This window comes from Falco naumanni, chromosome 2 (genome assembly GCF_017639655.2).
Source record: "Falco naumanni isolate bFalNau1 chromosome 2, bFalNau1.pat, whole genome shotgun sequence".
Lineage (NCBI taxonomy): Eukaryota > Metazoa > Chordata > Aves > Falconiformes > Falconidae > Falco > Falco naumanni.
Window position 1 is genome coordinate 23,209,925 of NC_054055.1, and position 21,516 is coordinate 23,231,440.

General features: G+C 40.7%; 1 protein-coding gene across 3 annotated transcripts in view; it reads left to right on the top strand.

Moving 5' to 3' along the window:
• PDGFD (platelet derived growth factor D) overlaps nt 1–16,569 on the top strand; it is a 147,327-nt gene extending 130,758 nt beyond the window's left edge. For all 3 annotated transcript variants that reach the window (XM_040584457.1, XM_040584459.1, XM_040584458.1), the window contains 2 exons: nt 679–893; nt 12,999–16,569. In XM_040584457.1, the coding sequence (XP_040440391.1) occupies nt 679–893; nt 12,999–13,133 (350 nt within the window). In that variant the 3' untranslated portion in view covers nt 13,134–16,569. The remainder of the gene's footprint in view (nt 1–678; nt 894–12,998) is intronic.
• The last annotated feature ends 4,947 nt before the right edge of the window (nt 16,570–21,516 follow it).

The window sequence follows — 21,516 nt, forward strand, 5'->3', positions numbered from 1 at the left end:
ATGCCTATTATAGTAGCATTTACATGCTGAAATTAATATTGCTTAGATTGATTTATCCATCTAAAATAGAGTTTTAAAATTGCTAAAATCCATAAGCAATACAGACAGGCAGCTTGAGAAAGCAAGTCATGCCACCTGCCTTGAAATGCCCTTGTGAGGAAGGGATGATTCACTCTCCAAAGATGTTTCTCGACTGACCGCGGGAAGAGCCTTGTTTAAAGGGTTTGCCTTTTGTATGCCTGCAGTTAGGCAAAAGGAGTTATGCCCATAATAACAAAAAAGAGCTCATCATCTAAGCCAGGTATAAGCAGAGGAAGAAAGAGAGCAGCAGAGGTGGAATCTCTTACCCAAGGGTCCAACATATCAGTGACAAAGCAAATAAAGTAACCAGTCTTCAGCTTTCAGGCCAATATTTTACGGCAAGCTTTCCTTTCATGTTTATAGTCAGTGTGAGCTCTACCGTGGGAGTCAGTGGGAGCAGGATGAGAGCCAGGATGGCCACTGGTAATGATTGAAAATTGGCGGGTTTATGTTTATCTGTTCAGAAATCACTTCTATACTTCACATATTTTCCAACCAGTATCACATCACTTCGTGTTATTGACTGCCTGGGGAGTAGTATAAACCAGAGAAATGCCCCACTCAGACCTTACTAATGAAACTTCTTTTGCATTGCAGTTGACCTGGACAGGTTGAATGATGATGTGAAACGTTACAGCTGCACTCCAAGAAACTACTCTGTCAATTTAAGGGAGGAACTGAAGCTGACAAATGTAGTTTTCTTCCCCCGCTGTCTCCTTGTCCAGCGCTGTGGAGGAAACTGTGGCTGTGGGACTTCAAACTGGAAATCCTGCACATGCATGTCAGGAAAAACAGTGAAAAAATATCATGAGGTATTTTCACTCTTTCTTTTCTTTGGTACTATTTTGGGTATTTATTCCTTACGTGGATTCTGAAGGCTTTTCTCACAGCCATGTGTGCTGTTTATGTTGATTATCATGTTATATGGATCATGCTATATCGTTATCATTATGCTATATCATGTGATATTATCAATATCATGTTATATTATCATGTTCCATCTGCAGGGCAAAAATCAATGGGCAAAAATCATCAACCGCAGTGAAATGTCATAGGCAAAGATACTATCATTTGAGAGAGACCAGAGTGTTTAAGTGAATGCCTGCTGTTGCCACGACTCTTCTTGAGGTGAAGGATCTGCTTAGGCTTCCAGACAGGTTCGGGTAGCCTTAGAGTGGAGCCTAGACTTAGATAATGGCATTGCTTTTGCTGTCTATGCTAGGTACCAGCTTGGTTCAAGGAGAAGCCTTCATAGCTTGCACTGCAGTAAGCCATAGAGAGACACACACCTGTGCAGTCATCCTGCAGGAAGACCTGATTTTAAATAAATTTAATATTAACACTTTAATGCCACAGCATTGCCCAATTATTTGCATTTAGAAGTGGTGAATGAGCAGAGTGGTAGGAGGTTATATGTGTGTTAGAAAGGGGTGTTAACAGGTATTTGTGGGTAAATTAATTTAGAAGAACTTGGAGATAAATTTTGCTTGTTATTTTCTGTCTATGTGGATGCTACCACAGCATCCTAGAGAACATTGTTGCAAGAATGAGGCTTAGATTGAACTGAATTTTGCCCAGTGAAGGACTGATATAACATGAAAGTGCATACCACTGGAAATACATTTTTTTAGTAATACAGAGACATGTGTTCCTTGAGATATCTGACTGTACTTCCTCTTCTTTTGTGCTATATCTTTTAAACTTATGACCATTCTTGAAAATAACAATTAAGTCACTTGTAAAGTCTCTCCCCTTCTAGATTTATTACCTGTAGGAAGCAGCTGAGTCTTTTGGCCTTAGCTTTTTTCCCACTCGGCACTTGTTTAGGAAGGCAAAATTTTTGCATAAGAACAAAATCCATTATATTTATTTTTAATCCATTCAGAACACATTTAAAGAAGGAAAAAACCAAGGAAAGAGCATTTTATATTCTTTCCTCCAAATCAGTATTTTCAGAACCACACATGGAAATCGTTCACTAAAGTGAACATATCTAGGAAGGTTACTTGGCGTTACTTGCTTTCAATTGTCTGAAAGTAGGTAGCTGTGTGCCGTGTTGACTTAGTACCTGACACATATCTCTTATAAGAGCCTGGTTTACCACTTGGCTTAAGTCTCAAGTGAAAATTAACTTTATGGACTTTAAATGTGGATGTGATGTGGACTCATGCCATAAAGGCATTAACTTGTCTAGGGCTGCAATAGCAGAAGGCTGTTGAAGGTCAGACCTTTGCCTGGCTGTGAGCAGTGTGGTTACTCTTATCCAAGGTAAGAGATTTTTTCTCACCGAGTACAGCATACTCCACATCAGCTAGGACTAGATAATAGTTAATATTTTATCTAATTTTAAACAAGATGCAGGGGATGACCCTGGTAATTACAGAGCGGAAAGCCTTATCTCAGTGGTAGAAAAGTTAATTGGAAAAAAATTAATAGGTATAAAACACCTAGATGACTATGAGCTGATAAAATGAACTCAGAATGCCTCATGTATGAATAAATATTTATACAGCACCACAGCATCGTACAAGAATGCTAAAAGACCTGACACCTCCTTCAGAGAGCAAACAGTCAACCAGACAAGATCAGACATGGATTAGAAGCTGGTTAAGAGATAAAAAGCAAAGAGGTGGAAGAGATGAGCAATTTTCTGCATAGGAAGTAGCTATCTGTGGGTGCCCCCAGCACACGGATTAAGTGTTATTTCATGTATGATCAATCTGAAGGGAGGTGAACAGAGAAGTCGCAAAAATGACAGCTAGCACAGGAGATAACATACTTTAACAGCAGAGAGGGCTGTGAGGGATTTCAGGAGGCCTACGTAACTACTTACAAATGCATTTTAGAAAAGCAGCAGTCAATTGGGATGAGTAGTCTCAACTATTTATTCATATAGCACTGGGTGTGTGAGGAGAGGAGGGAGAAATGAGTGGTGGAAGTTGGACTAAAGGTTGCATATTGAATCACTGTGAAGAGCTACAGGAAAACAGTTGTTTAATGCAGTGGTGATAGGAAAAAAGTAAGTGACAGTCTTCTGCAGGAATAGAGGTGAACAGGTAATAACAGCAAATATTATGGCCTGAATAAATTGGTGGGGTACTTATACTGGGTTTTGACTGTTGGTGCTTAGAAGGATACAGGCAGGGGTAGAAAATATATATTGAAGCAGAAAACATACATCAAGAGTGATACAGGAGAAGATACAAAAAACATTTCTAAGGAAAGTTGCTCAAAAGTTTTGGATAATTTCATTTAGGAAAAAAACCTGGGAATAAGAGAGGACACAGTGAAAGATAGAAAATAGTGAATAGTACCTACAGAAAAATTTGGTCTTCCTAAATAACCTTTTCTTTAAGAAAAGAAGAGAGAGATTGAAAGTGAACTAATTTAAAATTACAAAAAGGAATTTTATTTTTTTTTGCACAGCAAATCTGTATAGAATTTAAACCCTTAAATATGAGTGGTGCATAATTCAGAGGGATTCTGGGAGACCACGAAGTAACATAAAAACTGAAGAATGCTGGGTCACATCTGCTTCAGAACTTAAGCCAAATACTGACAGTAGCTAGAAAAAAAATTGCTGAATATAAACATGTTATCAAGCACTTACTTTTATGAGATGTTTGGGAGCATCTGGTGCTGGGACACCAGAATACTACACTAAGCAGGTAATGGCCTGAACCAGGATGTCACGACTTATGACTGCCCCAATTTAATCACGAAATTTAAGAAATTCAATATTCACACTAATACATCACTGCTAATTTATTTCACTACTCCTTTGTTCTCTGAAAACCATATGAATTCAAGACAGTGTTTCAGCTTTAACATTAAATGGCTTTTGTAAGTCTAAATTTAAACTTAATCCCTTAGGGACGAATTAGCAGCTCACTGAGCAGAAATTTAACCAAGTGGCTCCCATTAACATGAGTGGAAGTCATGCAGATAAATTTATGTATGACATAATAAAGATATGTCCATTAATTTTACTCCAAAATATTTTCCACTTTATTATTATTATTAGCCACGCACAGCTAATCAGTTTTATTCTTTATTCCCCTTCGACACTTATCTCTAATATTATTTAAATGCCTGGCAGTAAAGGCACTGAGGACACACCTCTCAACATGACAGTTTTACAAACGTGGAGCTGGTTTACTTTTTTTGAAGCCAATTTGAAACCCACTAACCTTAAACAAAAAAGCTTTATTTGCATAACTAAGGAGAGGGCTTCACACTTTATGAAATCTGCAGTGCTGTCAGTATAGTTTAAAAACTCTGCCTTCTGCTGCAGAAGAATTTAGGCCAGATTCTGAGCTACCCAGTATTTCTGGGTGAGAAAGGTGGGCAAATTTTCCAGGAGCGACAGGCTCCCTTTTGGCTTTGTAGTCAGTGCCTTGCAGTGCCGGAGTAGCTCTGTGACGGCAGCTGTGGGGACACTAATGCCCAGTGTTTGTTGAGAGAGAGTCTTCTAGTCCAGAGAAGCTTCAAGGTTATCATCTCCTTATGCTTTTAACATTTTTTAGTTCCCCTTTAGTTCCTATTCAAAGCCTCACACTGTACTCATCACTGAATGCTCCCTCCGAGTATCACAGGGCTAATACATATCACGTGTAGCCTTTAATTTCCCCAAGCTATGAGTGCTGCTCCAGTTCCCTGGACACACTGTACAGCTCTTTCCTATCATGTCCGATTTTAAGAAGTAATATAACAGCAGGGAAAATGAGAAAATAAGAATGCCACAGTAAGGGGTATATTTTTCTTTATTAGCATTTGTGGGAAATGCTAATAATGAGATCTCGGGTCTTTTTTATAACTTGGAAATCTGCCATAACTTTACCAAAATACTCAGCAGTTTCCAGAAGTAAACGGGTTCATGACTTGAGTAAACAGATAGTTTTATGGGTGGGTTGTTTTGTGGGTTTGTTTTTTTTTTTTTGCAGGAGTCTTGTGATGCTCTGTGGTTTTCCATGGCTTCTGGGTTTGCTGGAAACCAGAGCTCATGGACAAATACTCATGACTTACCACACATAGTGTCACAAACCCTGCAAACTAGTCTAAGAGCTGGCAGTGTCTCAAAACATCTCAGGCACAGTCTACCATAAGTGATACTGAGTTATGTCGCAAGGCTCTGTGCAAGGGAAAGAAAAAGCAATATGTGGAAATGGGTGCAGCACACCTTAATCAAATGCTCACATCTGCTGCTGACTTGCTATAGGGCAGCTGAAATGCAAGCATGTTTTCCATTGCAGTGCATTTCTTTGGAAATGTCTGGAGCTGCACTTTAAGGAGTGGGGGCTTTAAACCTGGAGATCACCCAGCCCAGAGGAGTTGTGGGGGATCTCAGGCCAGGACCCAGTTCAGCTTGGGCTGTGGCTGTGTGATCTGCCCAGCATGCACATGCCTCAGAGAAACAAGAAATCGGTTTCCCCGTCTCATTGCTGTAACTGATGAGATGTGAAATGAGTTTCCGTGAGGAATAAATGCTCTTAAGGTAGCAACCAGAATTTGTCAGAGTGTATAAACCTCTACACAGTGCTGAGCAACACAGCTAAAAGGCATATAAAGAAAAAAAGCCAAGTGATGAAAGCTGATTATATCTTTTACTCACTTACTTGTCTCTCCTGTAAAGTCTGATGCATTTTTCACTGTGTATATGATGATTCTTTTCGCCAACTCCCACCCCCTTTTTGAAGCATTATACCTCCATTCAAGTTTCATATAGACTGGAGATTGTCTGGTGCCTTCACAGGACATACATGCAAGGTTTAGATTAGTGTTAATGTGGCTACTTCATAATCTCTTGCTGCCCTGAGAGAGGTAGCAGGCACCTCAAACCACCTACACAATACTAAGTCTTTGCACAAATTACTGGGGCACAGAAACAGCTTTAACTGGACCCAACATTGTAAAGGGAAAACAAGACAGTAGGGAATATTATTAGGGAGAAAAGAACAGGGGAGAAAATAAAGAGGTGACATGGGACTTTACAAAACAGAGGTGTTGAAATGGAGTTGAGAAATGTAACTAATACAGTTTGTTGTTGTGAGGGCTTTTTTATTATTTTTTCTTGCTTATTTTTTCAGAGAAATTAGAAGCAAAACTTAAGGAGGCACTTGAAAGAGTAGATAATTGTCACCATGTCTTTACACAGGGAAACATAAGACAACTGGACAAAAATTGTACAAATGCTGCTGATATAACAAAGGAAATTTGCTAAGGGATTAAAAAGAGCTATCATCATCAGACCAGTGTGCAAGGAATATGGTCTGACTGTTGATTGTCCTGGAGTTGATAGTACATGCATAAAGGAGGTAAAAGGTTGTTATGGTAATAAAGGCACAGAATTAACCTGACAAAAGAGTTAATGCATAGAAATATTATACAAGAAGCAGCAATGGGATTTATTTGGGATACAAATACAAGGAAACAGAATGAGTCAGAAATGACTGCTAGTCACAGGATGTGCAGAGAGGGCACAGAACTGCAGTGAGAGAAAAAGGTTAATTTTTTACTAGATGAAAATGAAAGTTCTTGGAATGACATCTGGAAGTTAAGAAAGTGAGACATCCTGTGATACACGTCTGAGCAGAGAAGCAATTTGGGAAGGGGAACACTTGTATCTGGTCAGTGAAAAAGCAATAGCTGGAGCCAATAATGCATGACAAGATCACCAAGTGAGGGTCTTGTTGATGTCACATATGTCAAAAACATCATAGCTTTAGCAACTGTTTCAGATACCTGAGTTTAAGCCAGTTAAATGTTTTCCCATGTTTGCTGTGTTAAAACTAGGTGTTTCTTATTCATACAAATGAAAAAAAAAATAGAATCAATAATCCCATCTACATTTAATAATCCCTTAGTTTAAATGCTACCACTGATCAGCAAATGAACTCCTTTTACTTGTTCCTGATATCCTATAATTATCTTTGGTAAGAAAGAATAGAGCTTTGGATCTGTGTTGTTATTTTAGGCTATGTTCCTACTAGAATAAAGGTCCTTGTGCTAAATTACGTACCAAATTCCCATAATGCTTGGTTTCTTATACTCAGGGCCCAGCTAAACTGTGTGTGACCTTTGGATTAAATAACTTTCAAAAATTGCAGAGTAAGATTTTTCATCTGTATCACAGCTTGGATCTGTGTTGAATGTTTTGCACTTTTTATGCTTCCTCTTTCATGAATCTCAGACAAATATAATTTGGTTTGCATGCTAGAATGATGGTATTTTTAGATGAGCAGAAGGAGATTAGATAATGCTGCATAGCAGGATTTTAAAATAAATTCTGCAAAGTACAAATTTCACTATATAAAATAGCATCCAGAGTTGCTCTCCTTCCTCTGCCACTGGAATATGAAGCTAACCAGATACTTGATAAGCCACAGTCATGTCATTATCTGTGGTCTTCTTAAGCTAATCAGAACAAAAAAGAGCCAGTTTTTGAGTGAGGCTTCAGACTTCTATTGGTGTTTAAACTGTTGGTCAAGAATTTAACAAATAACATTACTGTTCTTCCTAATAAATAAAGTAAAATATAATAAGTAAAAAATAGCCATGAGCAACTAGATATGCCTTTTAAGATTATTATTATTATTATTATTACTACTATTACTATTACTATTACTAATACTAATACTATTATTACTATTACTATTAAGAAGTGTTGAGTGCCTTTCCTACTGCTCTGCTTGATATTAAAACAGGAATCAGCCATCGTGAACTGACATGACTAAATGTTGACTGGCTTCAAAGGTAAATGATACATGGCTAGGACCATGAGCAAATGCTGGAGGGAGTGGTTCACTTGCTCTACACATCTAAAGCTGTGAGTCCATCCTTTGGGCTCCTTACCTATTTATCAGAGTTAGTCCCACCAGAGGTGGGTGTTTGAGGTGAATCGTTCTCTGGAGTCACCTCTTTGTTGCTGCTTCTACTGTAGAAATGCCAAGTATGGGTCAGGGTGGACACGTTATCTCCGGCTGGGTCCTTTCCCCAGCAGTCATCACCACTCTGCTTTCCTCAGCCCCTGATCATGAAGTGCTCTTACAGATCTGCTGGGATTAGAGGGGCCATTGGGCTGTTAGCTCTGACCTGTGTGCCATAGGCCACTGGAGAGCACCCAGCTGCTTCCAAAGCAAACCCAAACTTGTACCACATAGCTTCTGGAAAGGCAGCCATTTTCTGATGTCTTCAAACAGGCTGGAAACTCCACAGTTCCTTGGAAGGCTGTCCAGCCCATGAGTCAGCCTGGCTTAAAACAAATGTGCCCTAATTCCAGTTTGAATTTTTCTGGCTTCAGCTTCCAGATACCAGTTTTTGTGGTGGCTTTGCTCTCTCATTTAAAGAGTCCTTTAGAAACAGTCATCCAAATTCAGTGCACGGTCAATGAGCAAGATTCCTGGCAGGGAAATGTGTGTAAGCATTTTCTTTATGTTTCTTTCACCTCTGCCCCCAAGGAAAACTATGCAGTGGCCACAGTCACCTCAGCTTGAAACCTCTCAGATGCCCAGGCATATCTACAAAGTAAAATGCCATCTAGTGTATTGGTGTGCTCCTATGGAGCTGTCTGCACAAGAAATGCTGCAAAGTCCTGATACCCCTTTTTGTGTTACCTATAAACACCAATTCCAGCTCAGAAACCAAGTCCTCTGTCTTGATTTTTTTTAATTTCTTTAATATTTCTATGACCATAATTCACTCAATGTTTGATGAAGGAGATACGGCTGTAGTGATATACTCTTTGTGAGCCAATGATCTGAACATATAAGGCCCACATTTTTATTAGTGATGACAGACATTGGTTCTTTAATTTGAAATGGCAAGGTTATTCTTTTTTGCCCACACAAAACAAATCTATTGCGTATTTCAGACCTGACTCATCCATATTTTCTTACAGCTACTGATCCCATCAAAAAAAAAGCAGTAAAGTGTCCTGAACATAATTTTTCGAACTCTTTTGGTTAGTTCAGTACTTTCTCACCTTTAAGGACCAGATCATGTAAATGAATAAAGAGCAGCTATTTTGAGAGTAAAGGGGTTTCTTTCAACTACTTGATCACCAGAAATGGCCTTACTTCATCATTCTTTTCAATTCCCTTGTATTTAGTTGAAACTAAAAATATTAGATGAATATAGAAAGCTTTAAATATCAGTTCTGTGATCGGCTATTAAAGCAGCCCTGCAGAGGGGTCTGGACAGGCTGGATGGATGATGGGCCGAGGCCAGCGGTGTGAGGTTCAACCAGGCTCAGTGCCGGGCCCTGCCCGTGGGTCACACCAGCCCCAGGCAGCGCTACAGGCTGGGGCAGGGGGCTGGGAACTGCCCGGTGGGAAAGGGCCTGGGGGTGCTGGCTGACAGCCGGCTGGGCATGAGCCCCCCGTGTGCCCAGGTGGCCAAGGGGCCAGCAGCGTCCTGGCTGGTGTCAGAAACAGTGTGGCCAGCAGGGCCAGGGCAGTGACCGCCCCTGTACTGGGCACTGGTGAGGCTGCACCTCGAACCCTGGGGTCAGTGTTGGGCCCCTCGCTGCAGGAGGGACGTCGAGGGGCTGGAGCGTGTCCAGGGAAGGGCAGCGGGGCTGGGGAAGGGGCTGGGGCACAAGTCCTGTGAGAAGCAGCTGAGGGAGCTGGGGGTGTTCAGCCTGGAGAGGAGGGCACTCAGGGGGGCCTTATTGCTCTCTACAACTACCTGAAAAGAGGTTGTAGGCAGGTGGGGGTCAGGCCCTTTTCTCAGATAACAAGCAATAGGACAAGAGGAAATGGACTCAAGTTGCACCAGGGGTTTAGACTGGATATTAGGAAAAATTTCTTCACCAAAAAGGTTGTCAAGCACTGGAACAGGCTGCCCAGGGAGGTGGTGGAATCACCGTCCCTGGAGGTATTTAAAAGATGTGTAGATGTGGTGTGTAGAGACAGGGTTTATTGGTGGGCTTTTCAGTGCTGGGTTAAGAGTTAGACTCGGTGATCTTAAAGGTCTTTTCCAACAGATTCTATGATTCTATAATTTCAGCTGTGTTCAAACACTGCTTTCTTTCCTGTCCTGTCTGGGGAAGTGTCTGCCAATTCATTTTTCTAGTCTTATCAGCAAAGCCATATACTGTGCTCATGTTTCTTGGTGTAAAACACACGGAAAATCCCCAAGCTCTTGGGAGGTCTACCAGCTTAAATCCAGCCCACATCTTTGCTGTCATCCCATTGCATACCTTCATTTGCTTTCTAATGAAGAAAGCAAAGGTACCTACCCATGATCTTGCAAAGTGCCAATCATCTGAATTTTTCATATTTTGATGAAAGGCTTCATTAAATAAAGAATTTTGTTATGGCTTCAAGTGTCAGCAGCTGTACTTGATTTTAAAAGTATGTTTTCTTTGAAGATGTGGTCTATTTTCAGCTCTATAATAACTGCAGCAACCTGACTGGGTTCAGTTCCTCTGTGTTTTGGATGACAGTGTAGTACAATGAATTGTCCTAGGGTTCATCAATATTGAGGCGGTCAATGTTTGAAATCAATTGAAATCCATTATCATTTTCTTGCTTTAAAAAAAAAATAAATTGCATGTCTCTGCATTTCTGACAGGGAAAAGTAATTCTATCTTCCCAACACATTAAAGCAGCATGTCTGTACCTTTCTTAGGCACAGTCCTTCCTCTCAGTATTACATACGTTAAACAAATTTTAACACAAAAGGGAGGACAAAATAATAGACTGTGTTCAGTGTTTATCACTTTTGTTACATCCCATGGCCTTCATAATGTCCAGGCATTAATGGGAGAGAATAAATGGTCTCATCCTGAAGGCTGCTCAGCTGCCTGCCCTTCCCCACCTGCCTTGTACAGCATCCATGGTTAACCTTTGGTGAGTCATTCACACTTACTTTTGGGGACTTTCTAATTCTGTTAAAATTGCTAATATTTTGTTGATCTGGTATGCAGCCCCTTATTCCCTCTCCTTCCTGAGACCATCTCAATTCTTGTATGGTGTTACAACATGGAAGTACAGGAAGTACTTTGTAAAAAAAAAAAAAAAAAAAGAGGATTATTAATTGAACAACAGTATGATCTTTTAGTTAGGGAGCCTGCTATTCAGGGCAGAAGTGTGGGTGTTTCTGTGGCTGAGAGGCTAAAGATGTTTACATCCCACTTGAGTGGTTTTGGCTGGTCTTAGACAGGACAGATTTCTCTCCATCTTTTGAACAAGCAAGACAAATCTAGCTGATTAGCAGTTACTTGGCAAGCTAGAGTGAGTCCCAACAACTGGCCAAGAGGTGGGATATGTTAGCTCTAGTACCTTGGCAGTACCTGTTTTCTGGACTCAAGTGCTTGAGACCACACAGAGCAGAGCCACCCCACCTGTCTGCCACCAGCTGTGGAGCTGCAGCCTTGCTTTCTCCATGTCCTGCTCCCCATCAGTCAATAAGTGATTTCAAAAGGGAAAGGACCATATAAAGCCACTGGCATTTTTTCTACTAATGTGCTGCAAAGCCTTGAGCAAATCAGTTTCAGATTCTCCATCTATACAAGTCTGACAGTGAGGCATATCTTCCTGTGCAATGTGCTGTGAGATTTGGGAAGAAAAATGTTGTAGAAGAATTAAAGTGTTCTTAGTCTTAACTCATTTGTTGAACCTAATCCAAACTAGTATTTGAGCTTCAGGGCAGAAGCTGGAAAGTAATATCTCTTTTGTTAAACTACTGCAGACCCATCAACAGCAAATTAATGAAAGAAAAGAGGAGTTCCTCCCCTTAACCTGCACCACTATGTGGAGTGGGGTTATGAGCTCTTACACAGCAACTCAGTCTACACCACTGGGCTGGCAAAGCATGCCCCTGCAAACCACCAGCCTCCTCAGCTTTTTCCAGTCCATGATTTACATATTTACACTATCGCAGATTAGATATGATGCAACATTATAGCTGTTTTCCACATATCCACAAGACCATTTTCAGGGAATGAGATTCATATAAGAATACGGGTCGGAAGGCAGCTCTGGGGGTCATCTAGCCCAATTTCCCATTCAAAGCAGGAGGAATTTTGAAGTTAGATGAGGTTGCTTAGAGCTTTGTCCTGTCTTCAAGGCTTTTGAAACCTGTATGGGCAACCTGCTCCAGCATTTAAACACTCTCAGTATTCTCTTCTATATAACCATACAGGATTTATTTAGTTGCAGCTTGTGTTTGTTGTCTCTTTTCCATCTTCTTTATAACCTACAACCCTCTTTTTTAAGTTATCAGGGCTATCTTGCCTAGATAAATTTTTTTTAGAATGCTCTTACATGATGTATACTTCCCTAGGAAGTATTTTGGTTGGTTGGTTGGTTGTTTCACATTATTCACAGCAAATTCTTAAGAAATTATTTAAATTGAGGCAGAGATTTTTAAGATAAGCCAACGAAAGTCAGATTACAGAGCAATTCGATGCAATCTGGCACATATTTTGCACAAGCTTCATTCACCTCCTTCAGCTTCCCACAGGCATTTCATTTTTGGACCAATGCTAATGATATGTGCTTCAGAAATTTCAAATTGCATAAAAAAATGTTCCTTGTTCTTTAGAGCAGAAATATTATACAGATGAGAGAAGGCGCAGAGCAATTCAGATATGTATGAGACTGCAAAGACGAGCCAAAGGAAACATGCTTGATAATTCATATGCGAAGGAGCAACTCTGGACATGGTTAGGGAACTGCACGATATAAAGATACCTGATGTAGGAAATAATCCAATCTGTCAAAGCTCCAGGATAAACAGTACAGCAGGATGTCACAGAGTGGTAAGAAAAAGCTGGAAGTAAACCAAAAATGTGTCCAAATTAATGCTGGTCAGGGCCATTAAGAGCTGGTTTGTGCCTTCAGGGCCCCAACACTCTCATCCTCAAAACTCAAACAGTGTTTTCTAATCAGAAACGTTTCTCTTGATCCTCCCAGGTGCTGAAATTTGTCCCTGAGGCTGGGCATCCCAGAAGAAAAGGCAGAACCAGGAACAACATGGCTTTAGTAGATATACAGCTGGATCACCATGAGCGTTGTGATTGTATCTGCAGTTCAAGACCACCCCGATAAAAAATAGATTTAAAAATGAAAAAAACAAGACACACTAATTGCAGCTTACTGGACTTCTACTTTTAAGCAGGATTGCTCTGAGGACCTTTACTCGCTAATCATTTGAACTTTGCTACTAGCCTGCCTTTGCAATTAGCAAAAATGATTGCTGTGTTTCAACATAGCTATGCTGATTAGTGCCATGGCAGCTAAACAAGTATATCATAGATTTATATATCAGCATCCAAGAATATAGGATTATGGTTATCTGTAGCTAGATTCTGAGGGCTGCGATTTTCAAAGCTCACTTACAGTCCTTAGACACACAATGCCACTGAAATTAAACACCAGTTGCGGTAGCTGGCAGTGAAATAGTGTTGTGTTTCTGTTTCTTACTCACCAGTCTCAACTCTCAAATTCTGCTGCCATTTCTACCTGCTTAGCTCTCCTGATGGTCAGTAAGGGTTTGTGGGTATAAATGAAGAGAGAATTTGAGCTCATATGAGTGTAAAATGGTTTGCCCCGCTTTGAGAGGGAACTTTCCAGCATTCTGGCCCAACAGAGTGAGATATGATGAGGAAAATCCATCGCAACATGAAAAAAGACATCAGTAAATACAAATCTCACTGTTTGTACTGGAACAAATCATGTACTGAAATTAATAGATGCTTTGCCTAAGCCGGAACACTGCTGGCAGTAGTGGAGTGCTGAAGCTGGTACTTTTGCCATGGTGACTCCACAGGAGCCATCACCCAGGCGTTTCTGCAAGAGGGGCTCCTGCCAGGTCCCCTCGTAAATTCCTGTGGGCTGGAGCTGATTCTGGTCTCTACCTACCTGGACTGGATACTTGGCCCCTTACCCAGAGCTGCCCACAATTGCCTGGGAGGAGCCCCCTCTACACTAAAAGGGAGAGACAACCCTCCCCTGTATCCTTCTTGCTGTAGTTCGAGGAATTCCATGTTTCCCCAACAGGCAATGGAGATAGGGCACTTGTTTGTTGAAAATATTGATTTGTTTTGCAGTTGTGTTACTGGGAAACAAAACTGTGCTTGAGATTTAATTATCGTTGTTTGGTTTGGGGTTTGTTTGTTTGTTTATTTTAAATATGGATTATTATAACTTTGTCATGTATGCATTAATCTTAGTTATCTGAGGTTAGTTGTCTCATTTCAGCTCTGTGTGTTGCGATGGTTAAACTGTTGACAGTGAATTTCTTTTTCATTGCATTTTGCTGAGGCATATTAACTCATTAAGCAATGTCTGTCATGGAAAATGTGCATCATTTATTAACTTCCAGAAGAATATTATTAAACACCACCTCATAATAAAATAAGCACTTTAAAAGCTACAGCATAGCTTCATATGCCTTTTAAAATATTATGAAAGTGCTCTATCTGGAAAAGGAAAAAAAAAAACCCTCCAAACTAGCTATAAAGGTTTTTAAATGCTGCTCCAAAAGCGTAAAATACAGGCAGATTTAAATCTGGCAAAGAATTGGATTTTTGATCATGAATGCAACAGAGGGAATGGGGCAGCACATTTAATGGCTGAGGTTTTATATTTAATAGCAGGCATAGGCTTCATCATCTTGTTTATGTTGCCTCTTGTGTTTCTGGCTCTGGAAGAGTGAAGTAGTTTGACAGTAGTGTTACAATTAGTGGAAACAGGCATGTGCTACAATATAAAATTGAGAAACTTCAAGCCAGTATGCTTTAGCAATCTATGATTTTGTTACAAAAGTGCCCTAATGTTCTGACTTACCCTTTTTATCAGCTCAAGTATTTTATAAGTGCTCCTTTGTAATTTTAGCAAAACTTTACTGAAACTTCCTTTAGAAATGTTGTGTTACTTTCTTTCCTGTATTATAACCTTTAAGATTCAAGAAGTGTGGGGGTTTTATTATTTATATTAATTTTTCCTCTCTGGCTCCCAGATGTCTGTTTAAAAAAGCTCCTGAATGCTGACCTGGGAAGTGATTCATCATTTTTCAAAGCAATTCACATTAAAAGAACAGCACTGGAACCAAAGATTGCCGGTTTCATTTTGTAGTTCAGGACTGTTTAAAGAAGATTTCATTCTTTCTCTGTCTTAATAACAAGATTGACCCAGCCCTTCTATAATTTTTAGCTAATTTTGGAAGAAATTTGCATGTGAAACCTTGGCAGTACTGATTAGTTTTGAGACAGCGCACTTGAATGTGTGCTCCTAACTGAATTATATCTGAATTATGCCTAAGCCCTTTGGCCTCATAGTTAGCATTGGTTGTAGGAAACACCAGTTTCATACGGCTTTGTGCTTTGAGTGGTCCTTTTAATTCCCACCCCTAAAGTGAAAATATGCACCAGGCACCCACGGCACCTGTCGTCTCCCACACACCTCTGCCTGCTTGCCTACTCTCCATCCCAACAGCCATGTGTTGGGAGGGGTATTTACGCCTCCTAATTTGGGGGATCCAGCCTTTTCAGGGAGCCTGAGTTATTGCTGCAGGCAATTGAGAGAAAAAGGCTCTTCCAAAGTGTACCTTAGCCCTCAGGTTGAAATCACCCAGTGTGGGAGCTTTTCTTTCTTCTGACTGTGTAGAAACATCAGAAATTAATTTGGACATCTAAGCGAGATACATAAAGGTAGGTGGTACGAATACTCATTTTTAAAGACTGAACTGTTAATGCTTTAGCTAACTGAATTAGATACAGGCAGCAGTGGATGTCAGGGTCCAGCAGAAAAAATCAGCTGTAAAGTAAAAAGACATTGGTATAATAGGGATTATCCTCTTGCTTAATGTTGGGTTTACTTTTGTAAATATAGGCTAAACTTATCAGAAAATTTAAAGTATTACTCCTGGGACACCTAGTAATTAATGGAACCATTCACAGCTTCATGCTGCTGTCTGCCATACAGACAGCATGCTGCTGACCAGTGCAGGATAGTCAAGGATGGGCTTTATTTGCGGTGTGGGGATGATAATGTACATGTGAACCAAGAAGAACTCCCAAAACCCTGAGCCCCAACCCACAATGACTTTGGTGAAAACAAATACAAGCAAAACTTTTCATTTATTAGCAGAAATTGCAGAGATGTTTTCCCATACCTTTATTTTTTCTTTTGTCTATGTAATAATTGTTATGTTGTTTACATACTATTTTAACTTAAAAAGCAAAGCTGTTAAAAGAACTTATCTGGTTCATTGTTATTGGTGGAATTGGAACCCCTCAAAATAAATATATTTTCAAAGGAAATTCAGAAAGATTCCTAATTTCAAACCACTCGCTAACTTTTTATTTACTGTATTCTTCTGGGATAGAGCCTACTTTCTCAAGTGCAATCTATATATATATATATATATATATTTGTTGTTGTTATTTCAGTTAAATGCAGCTTTCCTAGCAGTATTGTTTACTTTATGCAGTATGTAATGTGTCTTATCTTGATGAAAAAATAAATACTGCTTTTGAAAGAAGATACTCTGAGTGATTATTCAGAATTCAGATGAACTAAAACCTGTGACTTGCTGGAAGACACTTTCATAGCCCGACACCATCCATGCTAGGTGTCCTTGTGAGTTTCAGCAGTTGTTCCCACGAGCATCAGGGAAGTACCAAAGTGCAGTTTTGGGATATTCGGTTTGAACCCCCGAGCTGGAAGAGCTGACGGCTTCCTTGTGGAGTAGCAGCAGTGTGGCAGCAGCCCAGCATTTCTGGTAGCCAGATTAGGGCACTCCCCCAGACTTTGGGCTGGTCTCAGCCCCCACGGTCTTGGCTTGACTCCAGCACAGACGTCCTCACTGAAGCTGCTCCTTACTGGTAAGGCAAGCTCCTGCTGAAGCTCTGCATCTCACCTGAACCAGGGCAGAGTTAAGCATCCTATTACTGTGCACAGGGCAGCTGGAGGAACCTAAAGCACCTCTCAGGATGGGGAAATTTTACTGTGCACAGGGCAGCTGGAGGAACCTAAAGCACCTCTCAGGATGGGGAAATTTAATCTACCTTTGTGAGTTCAGGCATTTCCCCCAGCTTTGGCAGAAGCAAATTTTACTGTGTTCCATCTGGAACATAAGTTTCATAGCTGTGATAACTAACTTTCAATTTAAGGTTTTTGTGTTAAGCTACAGCTGCCTTAGGCCTTCACTGGATCTTGGACTGAATAAGGACATGAAATTTATGCCAAATTAATTCTTCACTCACTAGACATCCCTGTCTGATAAGGGAAAAATATATAGTGTGCAGTCCAGGGACCCAGCTTTGCAGCCTGTCCTCATGCATGAGCACCTTGTTCTGTATGGTAATGCCACCGACCTAACAGTCGGCTGTTCAAATGAGCATATTTGTCCCCTTGGGTTTGGTCCTTGTTACTCAGAGAAAGAATTCGTATTTCTTTTTTCTTTTTCTTTTTTTTTTCCCCTAAAAATATACAGAGGCAGAAGAGACACCTCCTAACAAAGGAAGCAGTTCTCTTCTTTACAGTGAGCAAGGACGTATTTAATGGGTGGAGGAGACATCTTTTGCCTTTCGGAAATGCATTGAATACACTGTAGAGAGCAGCTTAGCAATTGTTAAGTGTTCAAGGATAGCATAAAGCCCCTCCCATCTGGCACTGCTATGTACCTATATAACAGCTGGCTAGCTAACATTATCAGTTTGTCTTTGTGCTAACATGACTGAAAGCTTTTTTAAATCTGTAACATGAAAAGTAGCTCTGTGTCTCTTCAGCTGAAAAAGTATATGACTCCTGAGGTCGTTCAGGAACTCACCTTTTTCTATAAATAATGTATTTTTAAACATTCTTCTTCCCATTTTTGAAGATCGCAGAACCTTTTTCTAGCTGATTTTAAGATCTGCAACAACTCTAAAAATACTTCCTTGCAAATTCATTTTAAATTTCCCTTTGTCTTCTCTGGAGTGCATTGCCCAGTCACACTGCTGTAATGCAAATTCAACAGATGTCCAATTTTTACTTATTCTCCTAGGGACTCCAATGCAGCAGCTAATGAAAATGCAGCAATTAGTATTCTGGTTCCTCATTCAAGGAACTTTAACTTTGTTTATTGGTAGTCTTGGTCAAATATGCTGAAATACATAACATTCATAATTTATTTGGTCATTCATTGATAGGCCTTGAAAAACTGCCTTGTGTTTAAAGTGCAAATTCAATTTTTCATTTCTTTTCAAAGACTTCTTCAAGAAATGGGATTTCCAAACTAGCAAATATTCTGCCATGAATAGTAGGAAGGAAGTATTCTAGGTTTTAGACTATCTTCTAAAACTGATTTGACTTAAGATTTGGACTGAAATTCTTTTATCGGTAGAGAAAATGATATTTCAAAACTGAATTGTTTTAGAAAAGAAAGTTGCTGTAGCACAGACATGCCTTAATAAAAATGGAACTAGTTATGTAATAACAGTTACTGTATTAGATGCTCCAATTTCAAGCTGACAAAGGATTTTGCTTCAGTTGGAAGAATATCAGTTTCAGAACTAGTATGAAGAGAACAGGATAAAAAGAACTGCATACCTTTCAAATATTTTGATATAAAGGGTGATGACATAAGAAAAAACCCTTAATGTTTATTAATTGCATTTTATTAGATAAGTAATAAGAGCAGACATCTTACCCTTTTTGTTCTGTGTTTGAGTTTGGAGAGTATCATCTCAAGCAGCAGGTGCACTGAGATAAGCACGCTCTGAAATCTGTTTACCCTCTCCAAGGTGAAGGTGGTCCAGACAACCACATTTCGTATCAATAAAATTCTTTCAGATCTTTCTACCCACTGCCATAACCATAGCCTGTTACCAAGCAAAGAATAAACAAATCCTTTTGATTTGGTAATACGGTATTTCCACTTACACCTAGCATACAAAGAAAGAGGATTCCCGCCCCACCCCCCAAAAAAACCCAAACAAACAACTACAAACTATCGTGCATTGAAGAGTCACAGACTGGCTGAGGTGAGAAGGGACCTCTGGAGATGGACTTGTCCAGCCCTCTACTCAAATCAGGGTCACCTACAGCAGGTTGCTCAGCCAGGTCCAGTTTTTTAATTTCCAGATTTTTAATTTCTCCAAGTGCTGAGACTCCATCGTATTACTAGACTTTGTGTAGACCAAGGGGGAGGCATTAGTTTGTTTTGACAATCTGTGTGGAAAAAAGAGACAGACAAAAGCCTTACAAAGTCTTAAGACATCCACTGAGTGCTGTGGCTCAAGGAAGACTCTCCAGTCCTTGGTGACCATGCCCTTCTGCCTGCCAAGGCAGGCAGGATTTTGAGCTCCTAGCCCCACACTTACCCAACAGTATCAGAGGTATGATACTTAAAGGACCATACAGAGCCATGTATCTTAGGTGGTGTGGGGAGAAGGACCTAATGTACCTACAAGAGGATTTCCCCCCCCAAAGCATAGTAAATGTCTTGTTCATTGATAACACAGACACAAATTGTTGGTTTACATGACTAAAATCATGCTCCAACAAGAAGGAGCAGAGGGGAACACCGGCACAGGAGGGACCCCCAGTCACCTCATCAGACCAATGGAGCCCCCAGCCCACTCAACTCTCGGCTGCCCTGGGGAGCCTCAGCCCATGGGCCAGAGGACACCCATCATGAGCCAGCAGGGGAGGGTCCCCATCACCCCACAGACTGACAGGTGGTCACTGCCAGCAGCGTGGGGACCACTGTGGGAGGGCAGGGGAAGGGTGTTTCAAGATTGCACAGGACTTATCATGGGATCTTCCAGGGAGGATGTGGAAAGGGAGGATGAAGGTGTTTTGGGGAGGGGAGAGATGGAACACAAGAGGAGAAAGGGGCAAAAAGGGTCGGTGATGTGCAAGCGGGGGCTGGTCAGTGCACCTGCCTGGCCATGCCCTGGGTGTGACCAGCGCAGTCTGTCCTGGCCTCTCACTAAACCCCATTTGTAGCCATTTTCCCGGGTGAGGGGCTCTGTCCTGTGTGCAGGGCGATGTGAGGGGGGGTCTCAGTGACAGCCCCTGGGTGGGACCAGGGCCTGGAGACCCGTGTGTCCATGGTGCCAGAGACTGGAGAGACTGGAGGAACCAGAGGCTCCAGACTAACTGCCTGAGAGACTGTGGGATCTGGGGGTCCTCTGAGACCCACCTGCACATGCGTGTGTGTCCCACCTGCACATGAGTGTCTGTCTATGGAACACATGCTTGGCCCTGCTGCTGGCTGGATGTGGGCACATGGAGCTGCTGCAGCTGCACCTCCATCAGGCCACCAGATGCAGCTGCTTCTAATACCATTCGGCAAGCCATCAGAGGGAAATCTTTCATACGTGGTGAAAAGATTGGAGACTGCAGTATTTTGCAGCTTCCAGATAGATTTTCTCATTAAGTCACAGGAAGGAAAATTGTCCAGTTTTACTGGCATATACAGACTGAGCTGCAGTACAGCCCCCAGAGCATCCTCCTGAACTCAGAGAGCACCTGATGTAAAAGAGGCCTTCATTAAACTGTTCTGATACCTGACAGATGGCATTCATTGCAACCTTTATATCAAAATACCAACCCTTGTATTCCATTGCTAATTTATTCCAAAAGGTCAGGCAAGGATTTGTGTGCCCTCAAGGAATCGATTGCTTTATAGGAGGCTGCAGGTTCAGTATTCAAATAACCCCTCATAGGCAAAATGCTGCAATTTTCCCAGTTAAATTGTATCTGAACACCAATTACACAACTGATTATTATATGAAGATAACCCATGTAGGCTTCCATGAAGAAGACTAATTGTTTTTTTCAATTAAAATGAAGACACTTGGGTCCAAATTAAGATCCTCACAAGAAAGGTAAGCAAATTAGTTTTACTGAGAAATGCAGCTACTGCATACCTGAAATCTTCAGGACTGAACAATGCAGGCTAGGTCAGAAATTTTAATCATCAAAATGGAAATATCCCTTAAAAATTCCTTTTACATAAAGGTAATTCAAGAAGCAAATGAAAAGTAGTCCTTGCATTTTAGTATCACTAGCTGATTGCACTGAGCTCTGGCCAGCATCAAGTGCTTTTTATCTGAGTTTGTAAGTTCTTTTGTCTGACAAGCATTTTAACAAGCTGTGCAACGTTCATCAAATACTTAACTGCTGTTCTTTGCCCTCCATAACAGTGCTTACTGAAAAACAGAGACCAAAGAGTACTCCTTGCATAAAGCAGAGCGCAGATGGACATGCAAATGTTTGCATTTAAAAAAAGAATAAAATGTTTATAATTATTTGTATATGTGCTGAGGGAATTCTCTTGTTCCTGGCATGTGTTTAAAGACAACAATTTGTTGTCAGACTCCAAAATACAATGTTGTATATTTATGTGGGACCCTACTGAATAATCAACAGTGGCTAAAAGTTGGCAAATTGGTAACCCACCTATTATGTTTGTGAGGCATCTGCTAAGTGAATTGTA